Here is a 26126-nt window from a genome sequence, read left to right as displayed (position 1 = left end):
TAGCGTGCACTGACAGCGTCTGTCTCGATCTTTATGTTGGTGTTTCTGTGACGCATCGTGGCGTGTGTGTTTACATTTTACAGCCATGCTCAATCTCTGGAAATACATGTGTAGTAGTGTGAGATTCAGAAACAGAAAATCGCCGTCACTGTTGCTAATGTTTTCTTCTTCTTTTGCTATTTGATGCAGTTAGCATTCTTCTTATTCTTTCTGCTAATGCGGTTAGCAAACAGCTTTAAGACGCTCTATAGCCACCGTCTGGAGAGAATATCGTATTACAACCAGGCACCGGTAAAAACGTTGAAAAATTGTACTTTTTTAAATGAGAAAATATTCAAAGTAACTCTTAGATTTTTACAAAGTGAACGAATATTTGAAAATCATTGTCCATCGTTAGCATAATAATAGCTATAGGCTAACTTACTTAGCTCTCCATCCAGTTTAACTGCTATGTGTAGCAACATCACAGGATTCAGAGACATTGACCGGTTTAGTTCAGAGGTTTTTGTGATGCCATTTGAACCACTTTGTCCTTCTCATCATTGGATCCTCCTCTTTTTCCAAGCTGGTCTCGTACTACTGTTAGAGTTTCTTGGCCTCCTGATGATAGTCAGTTTTTTCCCCATATTGCTAGGTTAATAGTGGAAATCACTGACTTTCTATTGTCTCTTTTGAAGTTATGAATCAATACTTCTGAACTAGTAGGTTCATGCATGGACAAGCTATAGATTTTGCCCTTAGTTGCTGTGTTTGCCAATCAAACCATGTAGATTATCTTGTATGTGTCATATCACGGTATATCTGGAAAGTTGTAATTCAGATTTTTACCTTGCAATGCTCAAACTGAAATATGCAACGACTTCCTCAAACAGAGACAGCTGTCTCTTATTTGAGACTACAAACCAAACACAGACATTGGAAAGTAAAAGATTCATTACTCAACCTTGAGTCGTGTTTCCGGGTGCAGGTTTCTAAATGTTTTACTCTATGTGGCTTGATTGCAGCTCTACCTTTGTTTCGTCCCTCCAACCTTCTACTTCTACTTTCAACAACCAGCTTTCTGTTTAATGTCCCTGGTCTGTATAGAAGGTATTTGGATGACATGCCTTCAAAAAGACAAACAGTTTTACATCATTTCTGTTATGGACTTTATGGAAATGAGGCCGCTCTTCATTCCTTCATTTTGCTCTTGACATTTTGCTGTGGCTCCCTTTCTCATTGCCTTCACGTAAAGCTCTCAAAAACTCCCGCTGCCACTTCATGGCAATTTAATGAGAGCCCCGAGTCACAAACTCTAATTTTGTTTGTTGCCTTTGTTGGGAAGGTAAAATGGCAGCGCTTACTAATAATGCATGTGAATATGACCTGCAGTCAAGTGGTTTAGTATACTGAAACCTGCAATGTTTTTACATGCTGAGGTTTCAGGATTGGTTTCATATTCAGAGTTATCTTCTCTGTTTTCTGTTGCAACACCAACACACTGTACGGCGGCTCGCTGCTTTTCATTTTCTCTAAACACTGACTCATTTCTGTTTGTTTGAAACTGACATCCATTACACATCAAGCAGCAGATTGCATTGTGCAGCTTACACACATCAGCCATAACATTATGACCACTACTAGATAAGGTGAATAACATTAATCATGTTGTCACAATAGCACCTGTCAGGGAGTGGGATATGTTTGACAGCATCTGAACATAGTGTGCTTAAAGCTGTAGTGTTAGAAGCCGGACTAATGGAGGCGAATTGGGGGAGTTTTGTGTCCTTTCTCAGACTTTCTTGGTCAGATTTGGGGTCCAAACTCATATTGCCTTGACCAGTGTTGGGAGTAACGCGCTACAAAAGTAACATAATCACAGTAATGTATTACTTTTTGCTGTAAGGCAGTATATTTTAGTATTTTAGAATGCTAGTCATACTTCTGCAGTAATTTTGGTGAAAGTAACTCAAAAGTAGTGTAACACATTACAATTCAGAGACAGTAATATTGTAATGCAACTAATTACTTCAAATGACAGTAACTAGTAATATACAATACTTAACATTTTAGAAGTAACTTGCCCAACACTGGACTTGACATATATTTCTTAATTTTAGATGGAGAAACATTCATTGGTTGCATGTCAACAGTGGAAGAGACTTTTGGAGTGCTGACATCTTAAAGAGACAGTAACTAAAATAGAGCATGTCAGACAGCGGCCAAATTAGGATTTTTAAAGACATAATTAAAGAATATTTTTGAGCTTTAAATCATGTAAAGTTACTACAAAGCTATCAGAGGAACACATCAGCACATTTTCAGACACAGAAGGTAGGAGGGGTTCTTTAGTGAACAAGTTACAAGATGGGGAAAAAAACATTCTTCCCTGTAGCAGATGGCATGAGAAACTAGCTAGTTGTGTAACATTTGGTGGCACTTCTACTACTCTCCGTCTCACCACTATCATCTCCCTCTCTCTTCATCTCCCTCTATCCCTCTCTCCAACACGGTCTCAGCAGATGTGTGTCTAACATGAGTCTGGTCCTGCTGGAGGTTTCTGCCTGTTAAAGGAAGTTTGTCCTTGCCACTGTAACTTGCTAAATGCTGCAAAGTGCTCTGCTCATGGTGGATTAAGATGAGATCAGACTGAGTCCTGTCTGTAAGATGGGACTGGATCTTATCCTGTCTTGATGTTGGGTCTTTGTTGATAATAGAAAATAGAGTACGGTCTAGACCTGCTCTGTTTGGAAAGAGTCTTGAGATAACGTTTGTTGTGATTTGGCGCTATACAAATAAAGATTGATTGATTGAGTGAGTAGTTAAAGAGCCACATAGTTCATCAGGAGTTGGTGGAGACCAAAACAGAGCTAATGCATACATTATTTCCCCTTTACTGCCATGTCAAATGAATGCTAGTGCTGGTCTGTGTCTGGTGGAAAAGGTGTTATTTGTAGTTATTTGTTACAGTTTAAAGCAGCACTAATTAACTGGTCCAAGCTGTTTGCGCTGCAACATGCATTACAAAAAACAGAGTGAGTATAATTTCAACACTTGAGATAATGATGTTTCGTGCTTCTATCAACATCATCACAGTGAAACCAATTTAAGGTTAATCAGGCCAATATGGTTTTTGATAAGTGTTGAGACCAATATTTCACAGAGCAGAGATACAGTATTTTTGCTTAACCTTACACAAGACCACCTCTGCATGTGTTCGTGCACGTGTGTGTATACATCATGTAACCTACAGTACAGTGGAAGTGTTGTGTGTCTGCATTTCCACCCTTGGATCCAGTGTTGTGTTCCACAGCCAGAGTCCCACAGGATCCTGGGCTGTTCCAGGTGTCATTTAGCAGGTGAACAGCGCTGTCAGCAGCCATACCCTTAACATCCCCTTCCCTCTCCATCCTCCTGCTGTCTCTGGGTCCCCCTTGGGTGTGAGCTGAATGAAGCATGTTGGCTGCGGTAAAACATCAGCCCGCACCGGCGTCCAGTTTTAAACCACTCCAGCTGTAACGCTGCACCACGGGGAGAAATGCTGTGTTTTGCTAGCTGACGTGGCATTCTGCTAAAGAGGGCATGCCAAGGTTAGCTGGGTTTTAGGGGCCTGTGGCTGTGTGGCTTCACATTGAATGCACCAACACACCTGCCTGAGAAAACTTCACTTGGCTAACAGAAAATAAAGTGCTTTAAACTCTGTTTAGCTCTGTCATGGTGATAATCAGGGTGATAAAGTCAAACAGGACTCATGAAAACTTCTTCCTTTATCTATAATATATATATATATATATATATATATATATATATATATATATATATATATATATATATATATATGTTTTCATTGTGCATGAAAAGTGAAAAGCTCATTTATTGATGCCCACGTTGGATAGTCTTGCGTCTTGAAAAATCAATGTTGTGAAGACAAACAAGTGAAAGCATTAAGATTTCATGTCCAGGTAATGCAGATTGTAATGGCAGTGTGGAAACAGAAATGTTTGTCTTTCTTTAAATCCTGTTGTTTATGGAGGAACAGGCTCTAGACCAGGGGTGTCAAAAATAGGGCCAGAGGCCCCGATCCGGCTCCTATTATGTTGTGATTATACTGGTCCAGCCCACTCTATATCAAATTGGGCTGTATGTGGCCCCTGAACTGAAATGAGTTTGACATCCCTGATCTAGACTGTCACAACATTGAACATAGTTGGAACAAAGAAACAGTAATGATTGTAATATATGTAAATCAGTCACAATTATTTTTAATGTTGCAAAGTGATGGTGTCTGTTGATAAAATGTTTAACAAAATATATCCCACATTAGAAACTTTTAAAAACATCTAATCATAAAGCTGAGGTTGGCCTTTACAGCAGCATTTAAAGGTTATTGTGTCCTCATTTATTCCTAAAGAAAGGATGGTTTTACATTTTAAGTTATTAACAGAGGCTGCCGTCTTTCTGTAGATGAAATTAAAGCAAAATTGGAAGGATTAAAAAAAGTTAATCAATATAAAGACTGATATACTTCACCATCATTGCTTTTGACCTGCTTCAGAGTTGTCTGTGGTGCAAGGACCTGCATGTTCCTTCTGTGCTGTGTGTTCTGGAAGTTTTAGGGCATAAATCTTTGCTTCATAACTGACATTCAGTATCAGATTACTTGTCACAACCAAGCGGCAACCTACAGTCTAAAAATATCCAATGTCCAATGCGGAAGTGTTAAAAACTGCAGTTCATTGAGGATCCGCTTGACGCTGGATCCGGAAGTACCGGAAACTACATACACACCAATTTAAAGAAGCTGATCTTTACAGCGGAAATAAACATGTTTACAGCCTGGAACAAAAGACGAGTGTAGTCTGAATAGCTCATATCTCGATCTGGACACACTGTACGGGGTTGAATTTTTTTCTAACGTGGCAATTTCGAAGATATTAACATTACGAGTCTTCCAATGGGAGGCACAGCTGACTTGATTGACAGGAGGGAACACTGTAGCTGTTGGCTAGGAGGCTCAAAGCCCGCCTCTTTATGTCACAATCACTCAACAGCAGCAATATGGCTGCTACCAACGATTGGCCTCAAAACAGCGCTTCAGAAACAGATGGGTGACGCCGCGGATACTACGTCCATATTTTATAGTCTATCGTCACAACAGAACTCGACCAAATGAGTGTAGTTCAGAGCAGCCAGGATCAGCTGGGTCCAGCATAGAGAGAACAATATACAAACAACAGGTTACAGAGCCTTTCTGTGGTGGAAGTATTTGGAGAGTATTCTGTTACTTTGTGCTTCTATTATCACTGAGTATGCTGCATAACTGTAACGTTTAGTTTCTGCAGGTTTAGATGAGTTTAATATTTATATTGTGCTCTATTTTGTTGTCCTGTTACCTTCTGACACAGTTATCCTCTTAAAGTCCTGTTGTGGTCAACATGGATCACTGATATGTGGCTGTTGCAGATGTTGCATGTGATCCTCGTGCCTGACTTCCTGTCCAGGTTGATCTTCTCTGTTCTGCTTGACGCGTGCTGGGCGCAGACTACGTTGAAAATAGACTCAACGTGTATCTTTAGAGGAGCAGCGCTGAGGCAGGCTCTAGAGACGGAGCCATGCTGCAACGCTCCCTGTGTGAACATGAGCGTTGGCTAGAACGGGAACATATTGGCTGCGCAGTGCACGGCGCAGACGTAACGTGATGAATCGCGTCCTGTGTGAATGGGGGGGTTACTTTTGCTTTGCACATTTCATTTATTACCAGTCACTTATATTTATATTACCAGTCCATCAGGATTGGTACCATGTCAAACACACCCTATTATGTATAATAGATGTGACATGATTTGACCTCATAACCTCATAACAGCATTTGTAGCTTATCAGCAGCAAAGGAAAGTGATCACATGTAACTGCATGTCTCACACCTCTTCAAAGCGGGTGCATTTACCAAAATCTGATTTTGTGTTATAAACTGATGATATTTTTATTGCGATTAAGTGCTGAATTTCCATAATTATTTGCAATTCATCACATTTTTGCATTCACAACCACAGCATGAGTGTCATGCTTTAATCACGTTCCTTTGGTCCTCAGTGGTATACTGATTAACTTGTTCATGCTGACAGCTCTGGTTGATATATTTCACTATTTTAATTGAAATGTTCACTAAGCCCGGAGGATGTCCCACTTCCTGGAGTCGAACAAGTCTTGCAAGTGAATGTAATCCATGCAGTACAAGAAGTAGTTCAGAATAGTGTTTTGTAATTGAGAGTGGCTTTATTTGGCACCTCATCAAAGCAGACATCTCGTAAGTCTTTATCTGTTGTGTTGGACAGAGAATTGCCGGTATCCTCATGCTCTTACAACAGGCCCTGAAACAAAAAGGTGCGGCTCTGCACACATGCTCATCAGAAGAAGTAGAACGCGTGGTTGAGGCTTTGCCACATTCTGTTTTGTTCAGCATTCCCCTCCAGTATGGTAGCCCATCCTTCAGGAATTGTACAGCCAGACAGGCCTGCGTTCCTGATTATGCTTATGTGTTACAAGGCCTGTTAGTTTTTCCATTCCTTGATCTGCTCCTGGGGGATGAGGAGATATAGGCCATGAACGCTCTATGAAGTGCTTCCTTCAGCCTTTTAGCACAAAGCCTGTAGTGGTTGTGTCAATGCAAAGCGCAGTAAAGTGGCCCAGTTGAACACTGCTCACCACGTGACTCAGATTCAAGCATTTGGCGATCAAAGGCGTTATAACTGCAATAATTAATTGTGAAGTAGCCTCAATTATTTTCCAAGGTGGGCCTTATTACATAGAATGAGCTTGGTAGCCAGTAGGGTTGCAAAGGGGTGGAAAATTTCCAATAAATTTCCGGAAATTTTCTGGTAAATTTCCATGGGAAGCTAAGCTGTGGAATTTTTGAAATATTCCTTATTGGAAACTTTCCATGGGAATTATGGGAATTTATTGGAATTAACTGGGAATTGAGGGTAATTTAATGGAAAGGTATCACATCCAAGCATATATATGTGTTTTGTTATAAGCAAACATCCATCCAAAATAATACAATAAAAACAGATTTATTTGTGAGTAGAACTTTATCAAGTGTTAAATATTTTATTGAACAATCAATTCTTTCATTGAAGAACAAAAACATGAATGTTGAGTAAAAAATTACTCATCCCCCTGACCCAAACCATTCAAAAATTAACAAAAATACAATCCCAACAAAGTCCCATTCAAAATGTTAAATGAAAAGAGCCGCTCACCCTCCAACAGAGTCCCATTCAAAATGTTAAATGAAAAAAGCATCTTCTTGCATAGAATCTGGTTGTTTTAGTCAGGATTATGCTAAAATATATTTTCCCCAACTATATTAAGTTCCCTATTAAGAGCCTACCTTCAATTTAGTAATTAATTCCCATGGAAAGTTTCCAACTTTAAAACATTCCCAGAATTTTACAACCTTAGTAGCCGGCATCATTGATAATGAAATCTCTTTATTTACTACAGAAGCTTATAAATGTCCCTCTTTCTCCACATCGTTGATGTGATGCTGATGAAAGAAATGAGATGGAGAGATTGACGGAGGGAGGAGAGCAGTAAAGCTGATTTCCAGAGACCTCGGACTGAAGCATTGGCAGAGGTTAATTGAATTCTGTCAACTTGAAATTGTCGGGCAATGTTCAACTCTTTTTGATCTGCACTTGTACACCATTACATCGTCTTTGGGTAAAACAATGATTTCATCCGTTCTAATCACCACACAGCAACTTAGTGAACCCATCAGGAAAATGCCCTCTAAGACTGTTTGTGCATCAACAAAGGCTTGTTCCTGAAAAAGTAGAGGAAATTAAAATCCATCCAGGACATGAGGTAGCCTGGTTAGTAAGAAAAGGAAGATTTGGATTTCCATATTATATAAACAAAAAACGCTTAATCCTGCTTTTTTGAAGTACAACACACGGCAGACTGTGTTACATAACCGGCAGAATCACACACAAATCATCCCGCAGTAGGAAGCAGTAGGAAGCAGTGAGGTTTTGTTCCTGGGATTTCATGTCCACAGAAAAAGTTCTCACCTTTACTTGCTTAGTGAGACCCAGACTGTCTGTGTGTTTGTGTTTATCTCCGTCTTCAAGCTGATTTGGTTTGTTCTGAGCGCTGGAGTGGCTGCATTGCAGCAGCGCAGGACTGTGTTTCCTCATGAACTGACCTTGTTGTACGCCACTGGTTGACAGAGGGAGTGTATAATATTGACTCCTCAACAGGATCAGCACCCCTGAAATGTGACCCCCCTCCCTTAGGAAACCAAATGTAGATGGTTGTTTTTCTGCAGAGCCGGAGCTGCTGCTGTGATCCTAAAAACTCACTGCTCCTGAAGCCTTCAGTGTGAGGCAGGACATTTAATTTATAATGTGTCCACTATAGCTGCCACGTGTTTATTCATAAGGTAACATACTAACATGTACAGACACAACAATGCTTAGTTCACTCACTCCAGATGCACCACATTGTATTTCAACTTTAAGTATTGATCCATGACATTTAAGCTGATGTCTGCTGTGGAATCCCCTGTCAGTAACTGATGTCAGAAAACAACTCTTCAGTTACCACAGGGAGCTGCGCACTACTCTTACACACTCTCAAACTGACACAAAATCCAAAGTTGTCACAGTTTGATTGACGGGTGATGTTTGGGAAAAGCAGAACAGGAACACCAAGGCAGTGTGCGCTTCACACTGAACCCCAAAAAAGTCTATTTAAAGAAACAAGGAAGTAAGACTTTATCCCACCAAACTCAGCTCAAATGTTTTGATATTAAATCAAAGAAGTGACGCAGTTATCCTGCATCTATGATCTACTGAGTCATTGTAAGTTGATTTTCTATCACATTGTTTCTCTAATTTGGTCAAAGTTGTTGATTTGTTTATTTCAAACCAGTCCTCTGGACAGAAATAAACACTCACATTGATAAAGACACACAGTATGAAATCACTAAGTTCCCCTGTTTCTGTTTTCCATGAAGTGCATCATGCTTGTAAAAAAAAAAAGGTGGCAGCTGTGACTCCTTCACCTGTATCCAAATGTTTTACCAAACATTGTTATGTAAAGGTGTTGATGCTGTGCTTAAGAAAGGGCTCTGAAACCAATACATTCAGAAAGTTCATCGCAGCAGGGGTGGGTACACACTCTTTTGACTGTGGTGGCACTGACATCGGCAGGGGTATACGCATGTGTGCTTACATACAAATTGCAATTTCATACCCTCTCTGTCTCTACACCTATTTAAACTACAATCACATATAATGCAGTTATTTATATTTCTTTTTTATAATCTTAAACTTTAAAAAAACATTCAACAAAGTTGTGATACATAGGCTACATCTTCTCTGCATGACTCTTTGAGGATTCAAAAGGTAAACTACAAAATCAAAGTTCAAGGCACTCACAAAAGGAAATATGCTACTATGCAGTGCAAAGAAAGGTAAAGCAGCCATGTTGCAACCAAGCGGCAACCTCCAGCTGCGAATATTGAAGCCAATGCGGAAGTATTAAAAACTGTGGTTTCTAGAGTGTCTGCCTGGGCCCTTGCTCCAGAAGTACCAGAAACAACATACACACCCATTCAAAAGAGACGATCTATACAGCAGAAATAAACATGTTTACAGCCTAGTACAAAAAACGAGTGTAGTCTGGATAGCTCATTTCTCTATCGGCACACACTGTACGGGTGTTGAATTTTTTCATAAAGCACTAATTTGAGATATTTAGATTATGAGTTTTCCATTACAAGAGGCACAGCTGACTTGATTGACAGGCAGGAACACTGTAGCTGTTAGTGAAAAGGCTAAAGGCCCACCTCTTTACCTCAAACTCACTAGACAGAAGTTAGGATGAGTTCAGCATTACCAATACGGCACCCGCTGACAATCAGCTTCAAAACAGCGCTTCAGGAACAGATGGGTGACGTCATGGATATTACATCCATTTATTATACAGTCCATGGCTGAAACACAGCCAACATAGTTTATTTCAACACAAGTGTTACCTTTGAAAAGGCAAACAGCCTATCATTGCCCGGCATTTTTGGGGTGGCATCATTGGGTAGGCAGTCAGATTTCAAGGGGGGCCACTGCCACCCCCTCTGGATATGCCCCTGTCTCACAGGACCTTTACCCTTGGGATTGTAGGTATATTAACACCTGGAGGAACAACTCCCAAATAGGATAGTGACATAACTGGGCATAAAAAGGGCTTTCTAGAGAGGCTGGTAGTTCAATTATAATACTAGTAGTAATTGTTCAACAATTGGAATTTATGTTCCTCAGTGTAAAATTTTAAAGAATTAAGGAAGATTACCATTAACAGTACATTATGTAATTCAAAGATTCAGAGAATCTGGAGATATCTCTGTTCAAAAGGGAAAACAGACATGACTTTGGCTTAAAATCACTCCCAAAGACCATCGTCTGTGAATGCAGTTTGTCACTACATCCACTAAACTGACACGCCTTCAGCTTCTACTGAAAACATTTGGAGCATCATGAGATGAAAAATACAACAAATAGGACTGTATCCTATATATCATCGGAAGGTTGGCGGTTCCAGCAGTCACATGCCAAAGTGTCCTTGAGCAAGACACTAAACCCCAAATTGCTCCCTCTGTTGTTCAGAGGTGTGTGAATGTGTACGAATGAGATTAACTGATACTGATGGTTACTTACATTTTCATCCTCTACCATCAGTGAGTGAATGGGTATGAATGGGTGAATGCGACGAGTAGTGTATTAAAGCGCTTTGAGTGGTCAGAAAGACTAGAAAAGCGCTATATACGTACAAGTCCAAGTCCAAGTCCATTCACTTTGAGAGCTCCAGAACCTGGTCTCCTCTGCACCAAAACCTTTACAGAGTGCTGTTAAGAGAAGAGGTGATGCAACACAGAGGCCAACATGCTGAACTTCCAACTTCTTTTTTGCAGTTTGGGTTGTGCAAAGACAATTTGGTTTGCTTTAATGTGTGATATGTGCCAGGGTTGCGTCCCCTTCTAAATCACTCCATACTCTTCTCTTTACTTTTGGTGACACAGTTTTTAGTGACACAGTTGTTACTGTGTCGTTTGGCTATGTTTGTCCATGCTTCATGCTCTTTTAGAGCTAAGCCAACATTGTTGTGAGGTTGATGTTAGAGCCCTCTGGTGATGTGCCAACTTCACTGTGTGTATTGAGTTCTGCCAGATGATAATGCAGGTGTTTGAACACATAAGCTACACTAACTGTGACTGGTTTTATGAATGGGTACTCTTCATGCTTTAATGCATAGCTGTCATCTGTGTAGCTTTTCACTCTGTTTTAACTGCCCAGTATAGCTTTGATCTGTTGGAAAACTAGCAGGCCAGAGAACATCGTTTGGAGAGAACAGAACAGTTTGAGAGAGCTTCTAAACAAGTCACAGTACCCCACAAAGTTAATGTACAAGGACTAGTAATGTTAACTGGGGAGAACGGGCTCACTTCCAGCACTGATAGGCACCAATATAAAGCTCAAATAGTCCTTGAAACAACATTTGAAGCCTTCTGACAGTCTGGAAGTTTGGGGAGCCAGCATGTTTATAGATTGGCATAATGTAAGCAGTGAACCTGCACTCCAGTGATAACAGCGAGCTTATATGGCAGCCAGTGGGAAATCTTCATCCAGCACTTAACCTCCATGGATGAGAGATTATAACTGGCAGCTCTGGGTCGCAAAAGAGCACAACCCATTTGTCCTTGGGGCACGTTTATCCATATGGCACGCTGCTGTTAGATTAACATTTTATGCAGGGTCTTCCCATCGAAAGCTGCATCACATTGCAATGAGTTCAAGGGTTTATGCTCCATGTTTTAGAGGGCAACTGCTCGGTTGTTACAGTTTTTTCTACCATCACATCAACATACGTTGTTGACAAGCAAACATACCTATGTTAAGCACAGTCAGACTATGATGCAGCACATAAAATATAAAATAAATATTTTATATAATATTAACTTTAAAAAGTCCTCACATTCTTTGTTTCTAAAAACTATCATAAGCATATTACTTTTTCTGTTCCAGCGGCGGTCACATGGTGTGTCTCTTGATGGCCCCTGATTACTGAAGTGATGTAGAAGTGGCTGTAATTTGAATGTGCTGTGATTTAGATGAGCAGTTAATTAAAGCTTAGCTTCCATGGTTAACACCACTGCGAGTTCATTTCAGGAGGATCATCCTTTTTTATTTCATACCCTTCTTTAACAGCCTAATTTATTCAAATTATACACATGAACAACTTTAAGAAGTTTGAGAATAAAAAACATAACTTGTTTTTCAGACTCTAAGTACTTTTTGGAAAGCTATGAGAGAGAGCAAAACTTAATTTTATGTCTTTTTTTTCTTCTGTAAACACTAAAATGCACATCAACACTTCACTTTACTGAAGAGCTTTGATTTTCTTCTTTCCCTGTGTCTCATATCTGTGTGTGTGTGTGTGTGTGTGTGTGTGTGTGTGTGTGTGTGTGTGTGTGTGTGTGTTTTTGTGTGTGTGTGTGTGTGTGTGTGTGTGTGTGTGTGTGTGTGTGTGTGTGTGTGTGTGTGTGTGTGCATGCGTGAGAATATATGGTCAGTTAATTTTTACATTGTATTTAAAATATTATGATTATTATCATTGTTTTTATTTTAATTGTTGTTGTTGTTGTTGTTATTATTGTTATTATTATTATTAATATTATTATTATATTGTTGTTTTTTAATATTAGTTGTATTATTATTATTATTATTATTATTATTATTATTATTATTATTATTATTATTATCATTATCATTATTATTATCAAAATGATGACTATTATTACTTTTATTGTTATTTTTGTTATTGTTGTTGTTGTTATTATTATTACTACTATAACTACTATCATTATTGTTATTATTATAATAATTATTATTATTATTATTACAATAACTATTATTATTATTATTATTAGTAGTAGCAGCAGCAGTATTAGTATTCATATTAATATTATTTTTATTTTTATTGTTGTTATTGTGATTATTGTTATTATTATTATTATTACTATTATTATTATTATTATTATTATTGTTATTATTATTATTATTATTGTTATTATTATTGTTATTATTATTAGCACTAGCATTAGTATTAATATTATTTTTATTAATTATTATTAGTAGTAGTAGTAGTTGTTGTATTCCTATTATTATTTTATTACAAACATATTATTGTTGGTTTCCTACTCCAAAGTTGTTACATTTCCACTAGGAATCTAGTTGTAGTCTTGCACATGGTGACCCTTTAGATCTTCACTTCTTGCAAATCTTGAGTCTTTGATCTGAAACTCTGTGACATCTAGACACAATGAGCCAACCAGTCAGATTGCGTCAAACTTTAATCTTTCACAAATCTTTTTAAAGATTTTTCAAAGTCCTCTGCTTTATGAGAGGCAGTAGATCCAACTGATCAGCAGTTTTTTGAGTCACATTATGGTGATTGTGTTTCAACAGAAATTAGCCAAGCAAAAATGCATATGGCACAGATCTTTACTCTAAAGTAAAGACTAGGGGGCAAGCCAGTTCTGCTTAGTGCTTAAAGTGCCATATACAGTGGTTATGGTCCTTTTTGCATCGATTGCTGGTTCGACTCCCATCCAAGACCCTCTGCTGCACGTCATCCCTTGCTCTCTGCTTCCTACATTCCCTGTTTCTTTTCTGCGATCCCCAAAACTTTAAAGTCAATGCAAGGAAGCAGTTATTTCATGCAGTATTAAATATTATACATTTTGATGTTATATTCTCTTTGTATTCAGAAAGTATCGGGTGATATCAAAAATAAAATACCATGTTCCCGCTTTTGGTCTGTACTGTCATCATAAGTCATGAAGAGTTAAAACAGCTTGTACTTCTTGAAAGGGTTGACCAAAGTGCCAGTGCGTGTTGTCGAGCGTGTGAGATCAAACTAAACCCAAAGTATACCTCTCCAAAGTCATCAAGGCTCCACCATCGTTGTCATTCACCACGTACTGTCCCGTCTTGTTCTGTACTAAGGCTAATCTAGGTGATCTTTTTAACGCTCATGCTTTAAATCAGCCCTCTTAAAAATAATGCTCCCTTAGCCTTCTAACTTGAAGAGTTATGCATTTTCAGACTATCTTAAATGCCCCTGAAGTCACAGATGACAGGTGGTAAATTTAATCCTAATGTGAGCATCTGCGGTTCAGTTTTGCTCCCGTAGAGAGCACAGAGTTTCTCTAATAACGGTAGAAATAGTATTTCTCTGTGCCTTTGTTTTGATGCCTGTGTGCCTAACATACACTGAAGCTGTTGTTTCTGCCATGTGAAGAGAATGCATCTGAAAGAAAATTCTACTTGAGGAGAATGACTGTGCAAGGACTTTCTTTTGTCTGGGAAAGAACACAGAACATCACTGTCAAAACAGGACACATGCTTTGCAAGATAACCCTCCCTGGCAGCGCGTTTGTTGGAGATGGAAGAAGGTTGTGAATGTACAACAGGACTAGATGGAGGCACACATGATCTGGAGTCTGCCTCAGTCCTCAGCAGGGGGGGCATGCTTCAATGACAAGCGATAACTTCTTCCATTACTCAGCTGGCTGCAGTGATTAGTAACTGTGAGGTGGTTTATTTATGGCCAGGTCTCCTCTCATTTTGACCAGCATGTCCTGCTCCTCCCTCTCCTCTGCTCCGGGCACTTCTGCTCAATTTGTCCTGATAATGTTTTTCAGGACTTTGCTGCTAAAGGGGTGATATGAACTCGTTGTTATAGCCTTGTTCACCTTCCTCAACAACAAATTAAACACTGGTCATTTGTTGAAATGCATAAATTTACCTCGAACTGTGTCATCCTATTCTTAGGCTTTAATGGTTGTGTGAGTAATGACTGTGTGTTCTCAGAGGCAAAGGTGAAACTAGAGTGGCATACAAAGCTTTTATGGGAGAAGGTGAAGGTGAATAATGGAATGTGTATAGTCTCTGACTGAAAGGCCATGAGAGCATCGTCCACATATTGTATAGTACAGTGGCGGCTGGTTGAGTTTTCTCCAGGAGGGGCCATAACTCCAAAATAGACATATACCACAAAGCATTAGCCTCACTACATGCAGTTAGCCAAGCCTTGTTGCTAAACCAGGTCCTGGAAAAAGACCAGGTGTATTGTCTCCCTCTGTCTTTGGACTGCTGATTGATTGTGATGTTCGGCTGATCAGGTCCGCGCTCTTTCACATCGAGCTTCTCCTGGTTCGTTCTCCTCTCAAAAGGTGATGTCTTATGTGATTTCACTGAATCCCCCTGTGCTGATTGGCCCAGTACACATTGTTTTTTAACCAAAACAATCTCATCCTGCTTTAATCTAACGGTCGATCACATCCCCCACTGTGGATCTTTGCTATGGAAAAAAAAAAGGCTTTGTCGGCATTGTGCGTTTATTCACTCAATCATAACTCTACCCCCATAAGCACTTTCAGATATTAAAAATAAGAATAAAGAAACAATCAATCTTCTTAATTTCTCTCTTGCATGCTTTCGTAGTTTATGCACAGGCAGTGTTCACTTCAGTCTGTTTCACAGGCAGCTGAAAACTCCTCACAGGAGCTTTAAATGTATGTTTAAACAACTGGGATATTAGTCACCCTAGCTGAGAGTGAAGGTAGAATCTATCAACCCCACCATGACTACACTATTAAAACGAAAAAGCTGAGAAAAAGCTTTTTGAGTTTTTATGCTAACCAGAAATCTTCCATTTGAGCCAACTGATGAATTTTTGTTGAGATAACTTATCATTCATATGTAACTTAAAGTTTTGAGTTCTACATACTAAGAAGTGAAAGTTGTGCCAACTTATTATTGTTTGTTCAGAAAATGTCCCTTTGTTACTGCACTGTTTTCCTACTTGCAAGGTAGCTAGCTAATGTTCAAGGTGGCTAACTATTGGTAATGACCATGCCTTATTAAACTAACTAAACAAATTAAAGTTACATTAACCGGTAATCAACTCACCATCAACTGACCAACTGTAAAGCTAGAGTTTCAATACAATACTCAAACAAAATACTCACCTTTAGGGCGATCAAATCCACACAGGACAGGAGAGATGGAGCCACATGTGGGAAATTAAAAGTGTGGAAGACCCCTGGAGATTTGAGTTAGAGACCCCGTTCTTTGCCTGAAGAATACTCAAATAATTTAGCCGAGCCTCAAACCCATAATTTTAAGTTTTGCCAACCTAACTTATGAAATGAGACCACTTTGATGTAGTTTGCAACAAAAGTTTTTTTTTTTTGTTTGCTTAACCATAAAATTATTTTCAGGCCAACAATTTTAAGTTTTCATTTTTACAGTGTATGACATGCTGTGCTGTACTGTCACTGCACCTGGCTTTTTGTAAGTACTGTATATGATACAGCTCCTCCACTGCTTTTTCACACTGTGCAAACACACGTCTATTTTAAAATGTTTGCAACACACATACTTTTCAGGTGTTGTTTGGTGTTTAAGACAGAGCCACGATTTTAAAGTTTGTCCCATCTGTTAGTCTGTGATCATACTCAAACTCTGCACATACATGAGGTTGATGATACTGTATGAATGAATGTCTTAATAATCTAGTGAGAGCATGAAGTGTTTTTATTGTAACAATGGGTTTTCACTGTATAGATAATTAGTCTAGCTTTAATTCATTTATGTAATAATTAAATGATCTGCACCCCTGACAGCTGTTTGTGCTGTTTCTGTGTTGTGTGTTACACTACAATTGATTCTTCACACGTATTGTCTGTAATTCCCGTTCTGGAACATCACAGATTTGAACGGGGGAAGGTCGTTATGCTAACAAGTCAGATAACAGAAAGTCATTTTAATCTGCTTCCTCTTGTCTTGTACTTCCTTCCCGTTAATATCTGTTCTCAGCACTCTCTGAGGTTGTCTCACATTACACTGAGCCTGCTACATTCTGATCATGTCTCATCTCCCGCCCCACTCCTCCTTCTCCTCCTCCTCCTCCTCTCCCTTTTCTCCTCCGCTCCCTACCTGGCACTGAGCTCTGTGTGCTGCTGATTCAGCATGTTGTGATGATGCATGTATGAGAGTTCTCGGCCCTGATTTGAAGGCATTAAAATGCTGCAGGCAGTGGATGGAAGTAATCTCTCTTTCTGACAATGCAAACTTCGGCTCGGTGGGAGTCAGTGTGCTCGTGGACCCCCTCTTCGGACAGACTGCTCTCTCGGGTTTACATCCTCCACTGTTTGTGTCTGTGTGTGAATCAAGTGCTCTCCTTTAATCTGTAACTTTATGAAATGTGCTTCAATGTGCTTCTCTCTTTTTATTTTGCAGGCGACACGCCTCATTGCCAATAGAAGTCTCAGAGATCCCTCTAAACCTTATTGCCCCCGCATGTAGAAGAAGTTACCCCTGTCGCAAATGGAAGTCTGCATCTTTTGGGTAAATTGAAGGGTTTTTATTGAAGTCACCTTACTTCATCCAGCCACAGCTCTCACAGCTCATCTCCTTATAGTCCATCCCATAACATCAGCTGTTCTCCTGGTGCTAGCTCACAGTATCACTCTCTTTGTCAACCTGTAAGACCATCTAATTTCTCACACCTCCTTTCCCCATGTTGATGTTGAATGTGTTTTTGTTTGTCAGTCTTATTCTTTCCCCGTGTGAGAACTTCCACCGCCTACTGTGCACATGCTGGTGGGAGGCCTTCTCAGCCTCTAAATCCTCTCAGATAGAAAATGAGCAACACCCATCATAACCACAGACATGCAGCAGAAGCGCAGTAGGGGAACAGACAACTTTCTGGGGGAAGAGCTGGCAAAACAGACCCCTGTGATGGCACATCCTTCCCTCAAATTGCCTCTGTCTTTCAGGATTACTTGAGCAGAGTTCAAGGATACCTTAGAAAAAGACTGACAAGCCTTTCTGGCTGCCTTAACTTTGTACGTTATTGGAAGGAGCGTTTTTGCATAAAGCATCCTGCGGCACATATACAATGCAGCAATGCTGTGCCTCGCCGTCCGTGCAGTCCTCCACTTTGTGTAGATGCATTTCCTTGGAGTTCATTACAGCTGCTCAGCGAGGCCCTGAGAGCTCCTCGGGTAATGAGGGGAGATGGGGAGAGATGAAAACCCTGAGAGCGTTGAGCAGTGGGACATAGGCTTCAAAAGCTTCATGGCAATTTCAAAGGGTTTTTATTCTCGATGCTGCGCTCACTATATCTATCGAGTATCCTTGCGCTGAGCTTGAGAGCAGTTCTAAAAGCAGGTTTATGGCAGGGGAGGGTGAAAAGCATCACCCTGAAGGCTTTGGCGAGGGAAGGAAGGAGATAGAGAAAGCCCTAATGAGTCGTGTTTGTTCGCCATGTTTATTGATTCTAATTAGCCATGGAGATGAAGAGAGTATGGAGAATGAGTGCTAAACACTTGTGATTACAGTGAGGTCTTGAGCTGTCCCGCTCTATTAGGAAGCATTTGCCAGAGAACATGAAGAACAAGTGCACATCAATTACAATTGCCAGGGGAGTTGTGTTCGGGATGACGTTTGGGTCAAGCTGGAACTTACAATAGGTGGTAGGTGTGGAGAGTGGATAACGAATGCAATTATGTTAAATCCCTGAGAGGCATGTAGGAGTGACACATTGCTGCAGGTAAAATCCCACTGTGAAGAAAGGCTGCCGCTGTACACTTAAGCAGCTTTAGAGACAGATTATTAGGCTTTTATTTTTGGCAGATGTAAGATTAAAGATGTCTGCGGCAGGAAGAGGTAACAAGAAGAGATAAGAAGATCTCATCTTTTGGATTTTTGCACTCTTGTACTTGTAGATTTGCAGGGATCCTGTTCTTTGCTAAACGTTAGGATTTATTATGCTTAAAGAATGACATCATGAAGGGAACTGAATTTATTTTGAGCATTTCACGGAGACTTCATAAAGCACAGGGAAAGTGTTATATTCTGTGTGGGTTTATCACTGAATTATTACCTGTTTTATTCAACATGTTTATTATTTTACTTATTTCCAAAACACATTGATTGTTGCAAATTTAGCAGCAGTGTCCAGTTGCACTGTTTTGTGCACTGGCAGCATCTATGTTCTGTTCAAACCAAAAGCATTTCAGTGTCTACAGAGCCAAAAACTCCCCCATCATCAGCAGAGTTTAGTTGCTGCTCTCTCAGTTGAAAACAGTTCAACTTTTGAATCACTGACGGGCTTGTTGCTGTCACTTTTCAATGAATAAAATAATAATAACAATAACAATAACAATAACAATAACAATAATAGTAATAATAATAGTAATAATAATAATGATAATGATAATGAGAATAATAATGATAATAATAATGATAATAATAAATGTAATGAATAAATACAAATAATAAATAAATAAATACATGAATAAATTAAATAAATACAAATAATAAATACATAAAATAAATTAATTCATTTAATAAATAAATAAATAAATAAATAAATAAATAAATAAATAAATAGATAAATCATCAAAATCAAGAAGGGGCAGGACTTCTGAAGTCTGTATAGGAGACAGCTCAATTGCAAAAAATGCACGATTCATTGTTTGATTGTATTTATGAAGGCACATAACTGATAATAAGGTTCACAAAAAGTTAAAAGGAACCCAGAATAGTGAGACATGTTAATCTTAGTAGACTATCACATTAAAATGAATAAATATACTGGTAGAATAGATCTTTATTGTGATTGTTGTGAAACAATGAAAGGCAGTGTAGCAGCTCCTCACATGCAAAATGCCCGTGAAGAGAAGCTGTTTCTCAGACTGTTGTGTGTGAATTGATTGTCCGGTATCTGTTTTGAGTAGAGGGGAGGGGGTTAAATCAGTTGTGATCAGGGTGTGTGGGGTCCTTACTAATGCAGGTGGCTTTCCTGTGTAGTGGGCCAGCGTGAATGTCTCTGAGGTGAGGTAGCGTGGTCCTGATGACACGCTCTGAAGCCCTCATCTCCCTTTGGAGGTCTGTCCTGTTCCCTACTGTGCAGCTGCTGAACCACAGCGTGCAGCAGCTGAATCACACCGTGCAACAGGAGGTCAGGAGGCTCTCTATTGTTGACTGGTAGAGGTTGGTCAGCAGGTGTTGAGGGAGGATGGTCTGCTTTAACTTCCTGAAGCCCTTCCCACCTGGTGAGAGGTGTGTGCAGACCAGGTGAGGTCGGCTGAGCTTAAAGGAATTTAAAGCGCTCAACCCTCTCCACCTCCTCTCCCTGGATGAAGAGAGGAGATTACTCTGTGCACCATATCTGAAATGGTTAATGGACGATATTTACATAGTGCTTTCTCTTGTCCTCTGACCACTCAAAGTGCTTTACATTACAAATCACATTCACCCATTCACACCACATGCATACACTGATGGCAGAGGCTGCTATATAAAGCTCCCATCAGTATGAACTAATCCCACCGATCGAGAGACTCTACCACTGAGCCACAGCCACCCCTTAAGCACGATGCAGCATGACTGCATCAGTAATAGCTTTCTGCTGTGTCTCTTTCTTGTCATACATGATGTAATGGGAAAACCATTCTGCTAACGTTGGTGGGATGCTACATCTCGTAGTGACACACATTTCTCCCACTGGGCTGCATGCCTCTGTTTAAGATGTTGGTCATGCTGCTGCTGCCTGTAGTTGCAACAGCCTTTGAACACATTTTGCAGCAGTCCAGTTCCAAACCACTCACAAGACTGGGGCTCTTCATAAATGCTGGCAGCCATGTTGTTGTTGTGTGTGTTGGAAGGAAGGAGGAGGTAAACAGGGGAGGGGGTAGAGTGATCTTCTGGTGCCCAAGGGAAGTGTCGGAGGACCTTAAAAGGAAAATCTAGCGTTTCATTTTTAAAAATTGACCTTAAGCCACAAACGATACAAAATTGATCATCAGCCTGAAAAAAAACAACCAAACTTTGTGCCACACTGACCAAGAAACAGAGATCTCCTGCTTGCCGAGCTGGAACCAGTGCCTACATGTTCCAGGATGCCTTGCATACAAGCAGCTACTACCTCAGCCTTTCTCTGGGGATTTTTTTTGGCCCATATACTAGCCAAATTTACTGAATATTCAAATGTTTATTGTAGCGCTATCCTAGCTACTTTTAAACACAAGCACAGGTGGAGATGTAAAATCAGAGCAGAATTAACCTGCAGTTTTTACCGGGGAACAAAAGGTTCTGCAGCTGCCCCCACAAGTCATAATCTCCTTTGCACAACCTGTTTAAGACAGGAGGGTTATCCTGTTATATAAAGGTTTAAAAACAAAACCGGGAGGCATTGTTTTCTGTGGTTGATCTGAAAGCAGAGGTGGCAAAGCAACCAAGAGGAATGTGGTGTAAATGGGGCAACAGCGTAGATGAGGTGGGGCTTGTAGTGTGGTGCATTTAAGGCCTCTTTCTAAAATCTCACACTCAGAAGCAGCAATATGTTTGTATGTTTCAGTGCATACAGCAAGAGTAGTGTGTTTTTCCTTTTTTATACTATCTGGATGTCTCTGTGGGAAAAAGTTAATCTATAAAACTGTTTCTTTCTCACACCACTCTCCTTGGGGACCGAGGGGCCGAAACACAGGCTTGTGCCCTTTCCTCAGGAATAGTTATGATCTAATGAAAGAAAAAAGACCAGATGTTGTGTTCCTCTAAAATGAAGACTCTAGCCCATGTGTAAAATTTGAGAGTTAAGCTGGCGAACAAAGCTTAAGAACTGAAGCCAGATTGTAAAAGGATGCCTCTCAATCATGTTTTCAGTCACAGTATCACAAACTCCAGATCCTCATATCGAGCCTGCATTATGAGGCCAGGCCAAGCTCACCTAGCACAGCGTGGATTCAGGTCCTGTATGTAAAGGCATTATGTTGTGGATGCATTATGTTCTGCAAGGGTGTGTTGTTGTTCTGTGTTTGTAGAAATGTTGTTTATACTCACTAATGCACAGCTGTGTGCCTCAGTAATGTTTGCCAGTGCCGTCCCTCAGCTGATCCAGGCTGTATCAACATATGGCCTTGAAACACACTGTATTTCAGAGCGAGAAAAAACCCTTTATATCAGAGCAGGAATTACAGCCACATATGGGAGGACAATATGTCTGCTCTCGCTGCAGTTCCTCTTTCAGTTTTGATCTGCTGTTCTTTCGGATCTTTTTGCTGTTTAATGAAAGCTCGTGGGACTGACTGCAGGATTTCGAAGCCTTTCAACATCTGATGTCAGTGTGGATGTCTTTAGGGTTTGTATCTGTCGATAGGCTGTCTGCCCGGCGGTGTGAGGTCCATATTACTTCCAGTTTGTGGTCCAGGGGATGGTGTGAATCAGAAAGCAAGTAGTGGTCTGTGTGGATCTTTTCTTTCGATCCACGCTGCCCAGAGAAGACAGTCGTTTGATGAGTTGATGTGACCCCCCCCTCTAGTGTTTCATTCATTTACACCCTTTCTACAGACACCTCTGAGCCTGTGCTGCTGTCATATCATCCCTTCTACCTCAATCTTCAGCCTTCCAGCACAGATCAAACACAAAGCACACCTGGTTCGGGGTTAAGTTTCGCTCTGTTCATTCTTGATAAGCTCTCTTACGGTCTGCTCTGCAGATGTCACGGGCACAGATTATGTCATTAGCCTTTGTTTGAACCATTGAAACTCCAGAGTCCCCCAAATCATGTGTTTCATGGAGAGTGTTACCAACGAGAGTTTTAAGGATGGTTCAAACTTCGGTACATGACATAAATTCTACCCAAGTAGAGGTGTGACGGAGAGGGACCGTCACTGACTGCTGTGATATATATTGTTATTGAGGTTTGTATGGTTGGTTGGTTGTTGTGGGTTTAGATGTTGAAAATAAATGTTTTTGAACAGTTTTCTGCAATTTAGTGACACCCAGTGAGAGGAGTCACTGGCTTTAAAAGAGGGGTGTGTTGAGCTCCCTCTGGCAGTTCTTGTCGGGCTCACAAAGGAGGTAGCTCGCCGAGCAGTGTCTTTTCTACAAGGGTTTCCCTCCTCACTTTTTATTGTAAATATCTTGCCCTGCATTTCTGGGAGGCTGGCACCAATAAAAGTTCCACATCAAATTTTACGCCTGTGGTTTCTACAAAATGTCAGTGGAGAAGAGAACCTCGCCACAAGAGGTATGAGTGAAAACTAATACAGCCCTAAAATGAACAGTGATACCAAACAAGAGCAAAGGAAAGGACTGGTTCTCAGTATTGGAAATTGAAATGGGTCAGCTCACCTGCGCACCGTTCGGCCGGAATATACTGGACGGCATGGGTGGTGAGTGGCGAGCCCAAACTATGAGTTCAATCATTATTTTTGTTTGGTTGGGTTAAGCTTCAAAGCGCTCTTGGTTCTCCAAGGATTCATGGACGTCTCTGTGGTTGAGTCTCGTGGTTGAGTCTCATGGTCATCTGCCGGCGTCGTCTTCGCATCCCAGCTGCGGCTCATCACCTCAATCAGGTGACGTCATACAAACAGGCCCAAGCACCTTTCATGGGTGGCACCTCAGGAACAGGGTGTGTTTAACAGTGTCGGACAAACCAGTGATAACCAAACCCATGAGATTTTCCCACATGAAAACCAGTCAAAGCGAAATAAAGAAAGGAAAAGCAGAGGAGGCTTAAGGTACCCCTTTGTCCTCACACAAGTTAGTCTTTTTCTGAAGCCTCTGTAGCACGGTGTCCATTCCTAGAGGTGATGGCATCCTATAGATGGTACAGTGGTTACTTGACTCCTTTCAGTGTCAGCACTATGGTATGAGTAGTACAAGCCTGAAAGGGTTCTCAAGGGTTTTATAGACATTGAAGCTAGGACATGCTTAAACAGAGGAGTCAATACAAAGGGACATTTGACTGAGTCTATAGGGAAGCTGTGAAAAATGGCAACACTTAAGGGTTGGCCGAAAAAGCCTGCATTTATAAAGAATCCAACACACATTGGTGACAAAGTATGCCTTTTAGCCGTCTTCTCCCTGACCCCATACAGAGTAAATGAGTAAAAAATACAGCTGGGTTGTTGACTCATAAATTACAAATACTCACTTATTTTTGGTGTAGGAATGGATGAAAGGGGTTTCAAGAAGGACTTTTACATCATTATGAAGAGATATCTTTAAACACCAACAGTACACCTCCAAATGCCTGACTTCTCCAAATTACCACATCCCTCTTTTATAGTTTGAGGAAGCATATCATGCTGGAAAGAGTAGTTCTTCCTCTGTTAAGTTGGTCCAGAATGTAGAAGCTGGTCATTTATACACTACCAGTCAAAAGTTTGGACGCCTTTTCATTCAAGGGTTTGTATTTATTTTAATTATTGTAAACACTGTAGATTAATACTGAAGACATCAAAACTATGAAACAACATATATGGAATTATTGAATGAACAAAAAAGTGTTAAAGCAGAATATGTTTTATATTTTAGATTCTGTAAAGTAGCCCCCTTTTTCCTTCATGACAGCTTTGCACACTCTTAATGTGTTTGAGACCATCAGTTGTGTTGTTCAGAGGTAGGGTTAGTACACAATGGATAGCCCTATTTGACTACTGTTGTAATCCAGATTGTGGCAAAACCAGATTATTTCATAGTTTTGATGTCTTCAGTATTAATCTACAATATTGAAAATAATTACAATAGATAAAAAACATTAAATGAGAAGGTGTATCCAAACTTTTTACTGGTAGTGTACCTGTCTTGCAATTTAAAACCAGGAACCTCTTGTAAGACAATATCCAAAAAGCAGAGACCTGACCAAACCTTCATCAGCATGCTATGGTCTTTGTCCAAGAAGTTCTTTAGCCATATGTTCTGGATAATCATGTGTATCTGACAAACCAACCTCTGGGTCTCGTAGTGTTGCTGGCTCTGGAAGCAAACATGCTTATTTGTCCTATTGCTTGTGTTTACTCTTGACTGGTGAAATGAGCCTTGCATATTTAATGTATTCCTACCACCTTGTTGTGTTGCCTCAGGTAGTCACAACACCAACCTGTAATTCAGTTGGTGGTCTTTAACAAATGGGACAGTGGCAATGAAATTAAATTGCTTTGTCTGCGCATTCTGCTGTTGTTGTTCTTCAGCGCAATGCAGATATCTTTAAGAAGTGCAATAGAAGGAGGGATTAGCAGCTCATTGTTTTCTGGTGGGCAAACTTATTGATGGGTTTATGCGTTGTGACAACATGTGCTGCTTTGTTTCCATTATTTCTGCAATTGTGAGCAGGGTGCATATATTCTAAAGAGTGTTGGACACAGGAACGTTTGGTTATAATTCCTTAAATTCCCTTTTTAGTGACAACGCATGTGTTCAGGGGGAATGACTTCCGAGCTAAACTCTTAAAGTCAAGGTGAAGAAAGTGTGCTGTCAGTTTCTGACATTATCAGGATAAACTGAGAAATAATCAGCAGTTTTTCACCTTGCCTCTCAGGGCTTTTCCTGTGTGTTTGTTTCTAGACAAAAAAAATCCTCCTGTCAGTCCAGAGTTGCTTAATTCAGTCCACGGAGCGCCTGATGCAACAAAATATTAATTTGCCTTAGGCTCACGTTGGTATTATTTGGTGCTGAGATGCATAGTGAGTGGATGGATGGTTTACTCTTCTCACGATACCCTTGACAAATGGTTGTGCTGCTTTGCCTCTGAAGTGGAATGGGAGTGGCTGTGTGTGTTTGTGTGTGTGTGTGTGTGTGTGTGTGTGTGTGTGTGTGCGTGTGTGTGTGTGTGTTTGATCAGCATGCAGGCCATATCGGGGCAAAGTTAGCCTCTCACTACTCAGCCGACACTGCCTTCAATTCATTTTGGGACACTTTGATGTTAGACTGGCTCACTGATGTATCTGTCCCCTCCCAAATCATAGGCCTACATCATTAAACTCGTCATTGGCTTATGTCTCAATTCAGTTCTTCCTCTTTCTCTGTTGCACCGAGCAATCCTCCCCCGCTTTAAAAAAAAAAAAAAAAAACCTAGTCATTACCTTCCTTCTGTGAGATTCTGTTGAAGTCATTCAGAAAAACATGGAGTGACTTGGGATTTAGTTGTCTCCACCCCCACAGTGTCTTATTGTGAAGCCGCCGTCTACATCCTGTCTTGGAAGCAGCTATTGTTTTGTTTGTAAT

General features: G+C 40.3%; 1 protein-coding gene across 3 annotated transcripts in view; it reads left to right on the top strand.

The window, feature by feature from the left end:
• iqsec1b (IQ motif and Sec7 domain ArfGEF 1b) overlaps positions 1 to 26126 on the top strand; it is a 257451-nt gene that overhangs the window by 75934 nt on the left and 155391 nt on the right. For 2 of the 3 annotated variants that reach the window (XM_034684333.1, XM_034684321.1), the window contains exon 2: positions 17349 to 17456. The exons of the other annotated variant lie outside the window; for it this stretch is intronic. In XM_034684333.1, coding sequence (XP_034540224.1) covers positions 17349 to 17456 — 108 coding nt within the window. The remainder of the gene's footprint in view (positions 1 to 17348; positions 17457 to 26126) is intronic. 3 annotated transcript variants of the gene reach the window in all.

This window comes from Notolabrus celidotus, chromosome 1 (assembly GCF_009762535.1).
Source record: "Notolabrus celidotus isolate fNotCel1 chromosome 1, fNotCel1.pri, whole genome shotgun sequence".
NCBI classification, from domain to species: domain Eukaryota; kingdom Metazoa; phylum Chordata; class Actinopteri; order Labriformes; family Labridae; genus Notolabrus; species Notolabrus celidotus.
The sequence above is the reverse complement of the archived record's forward strand: the minus strand, read 5'-3'. Positions and strand labels throughout refer to the sequence as shown.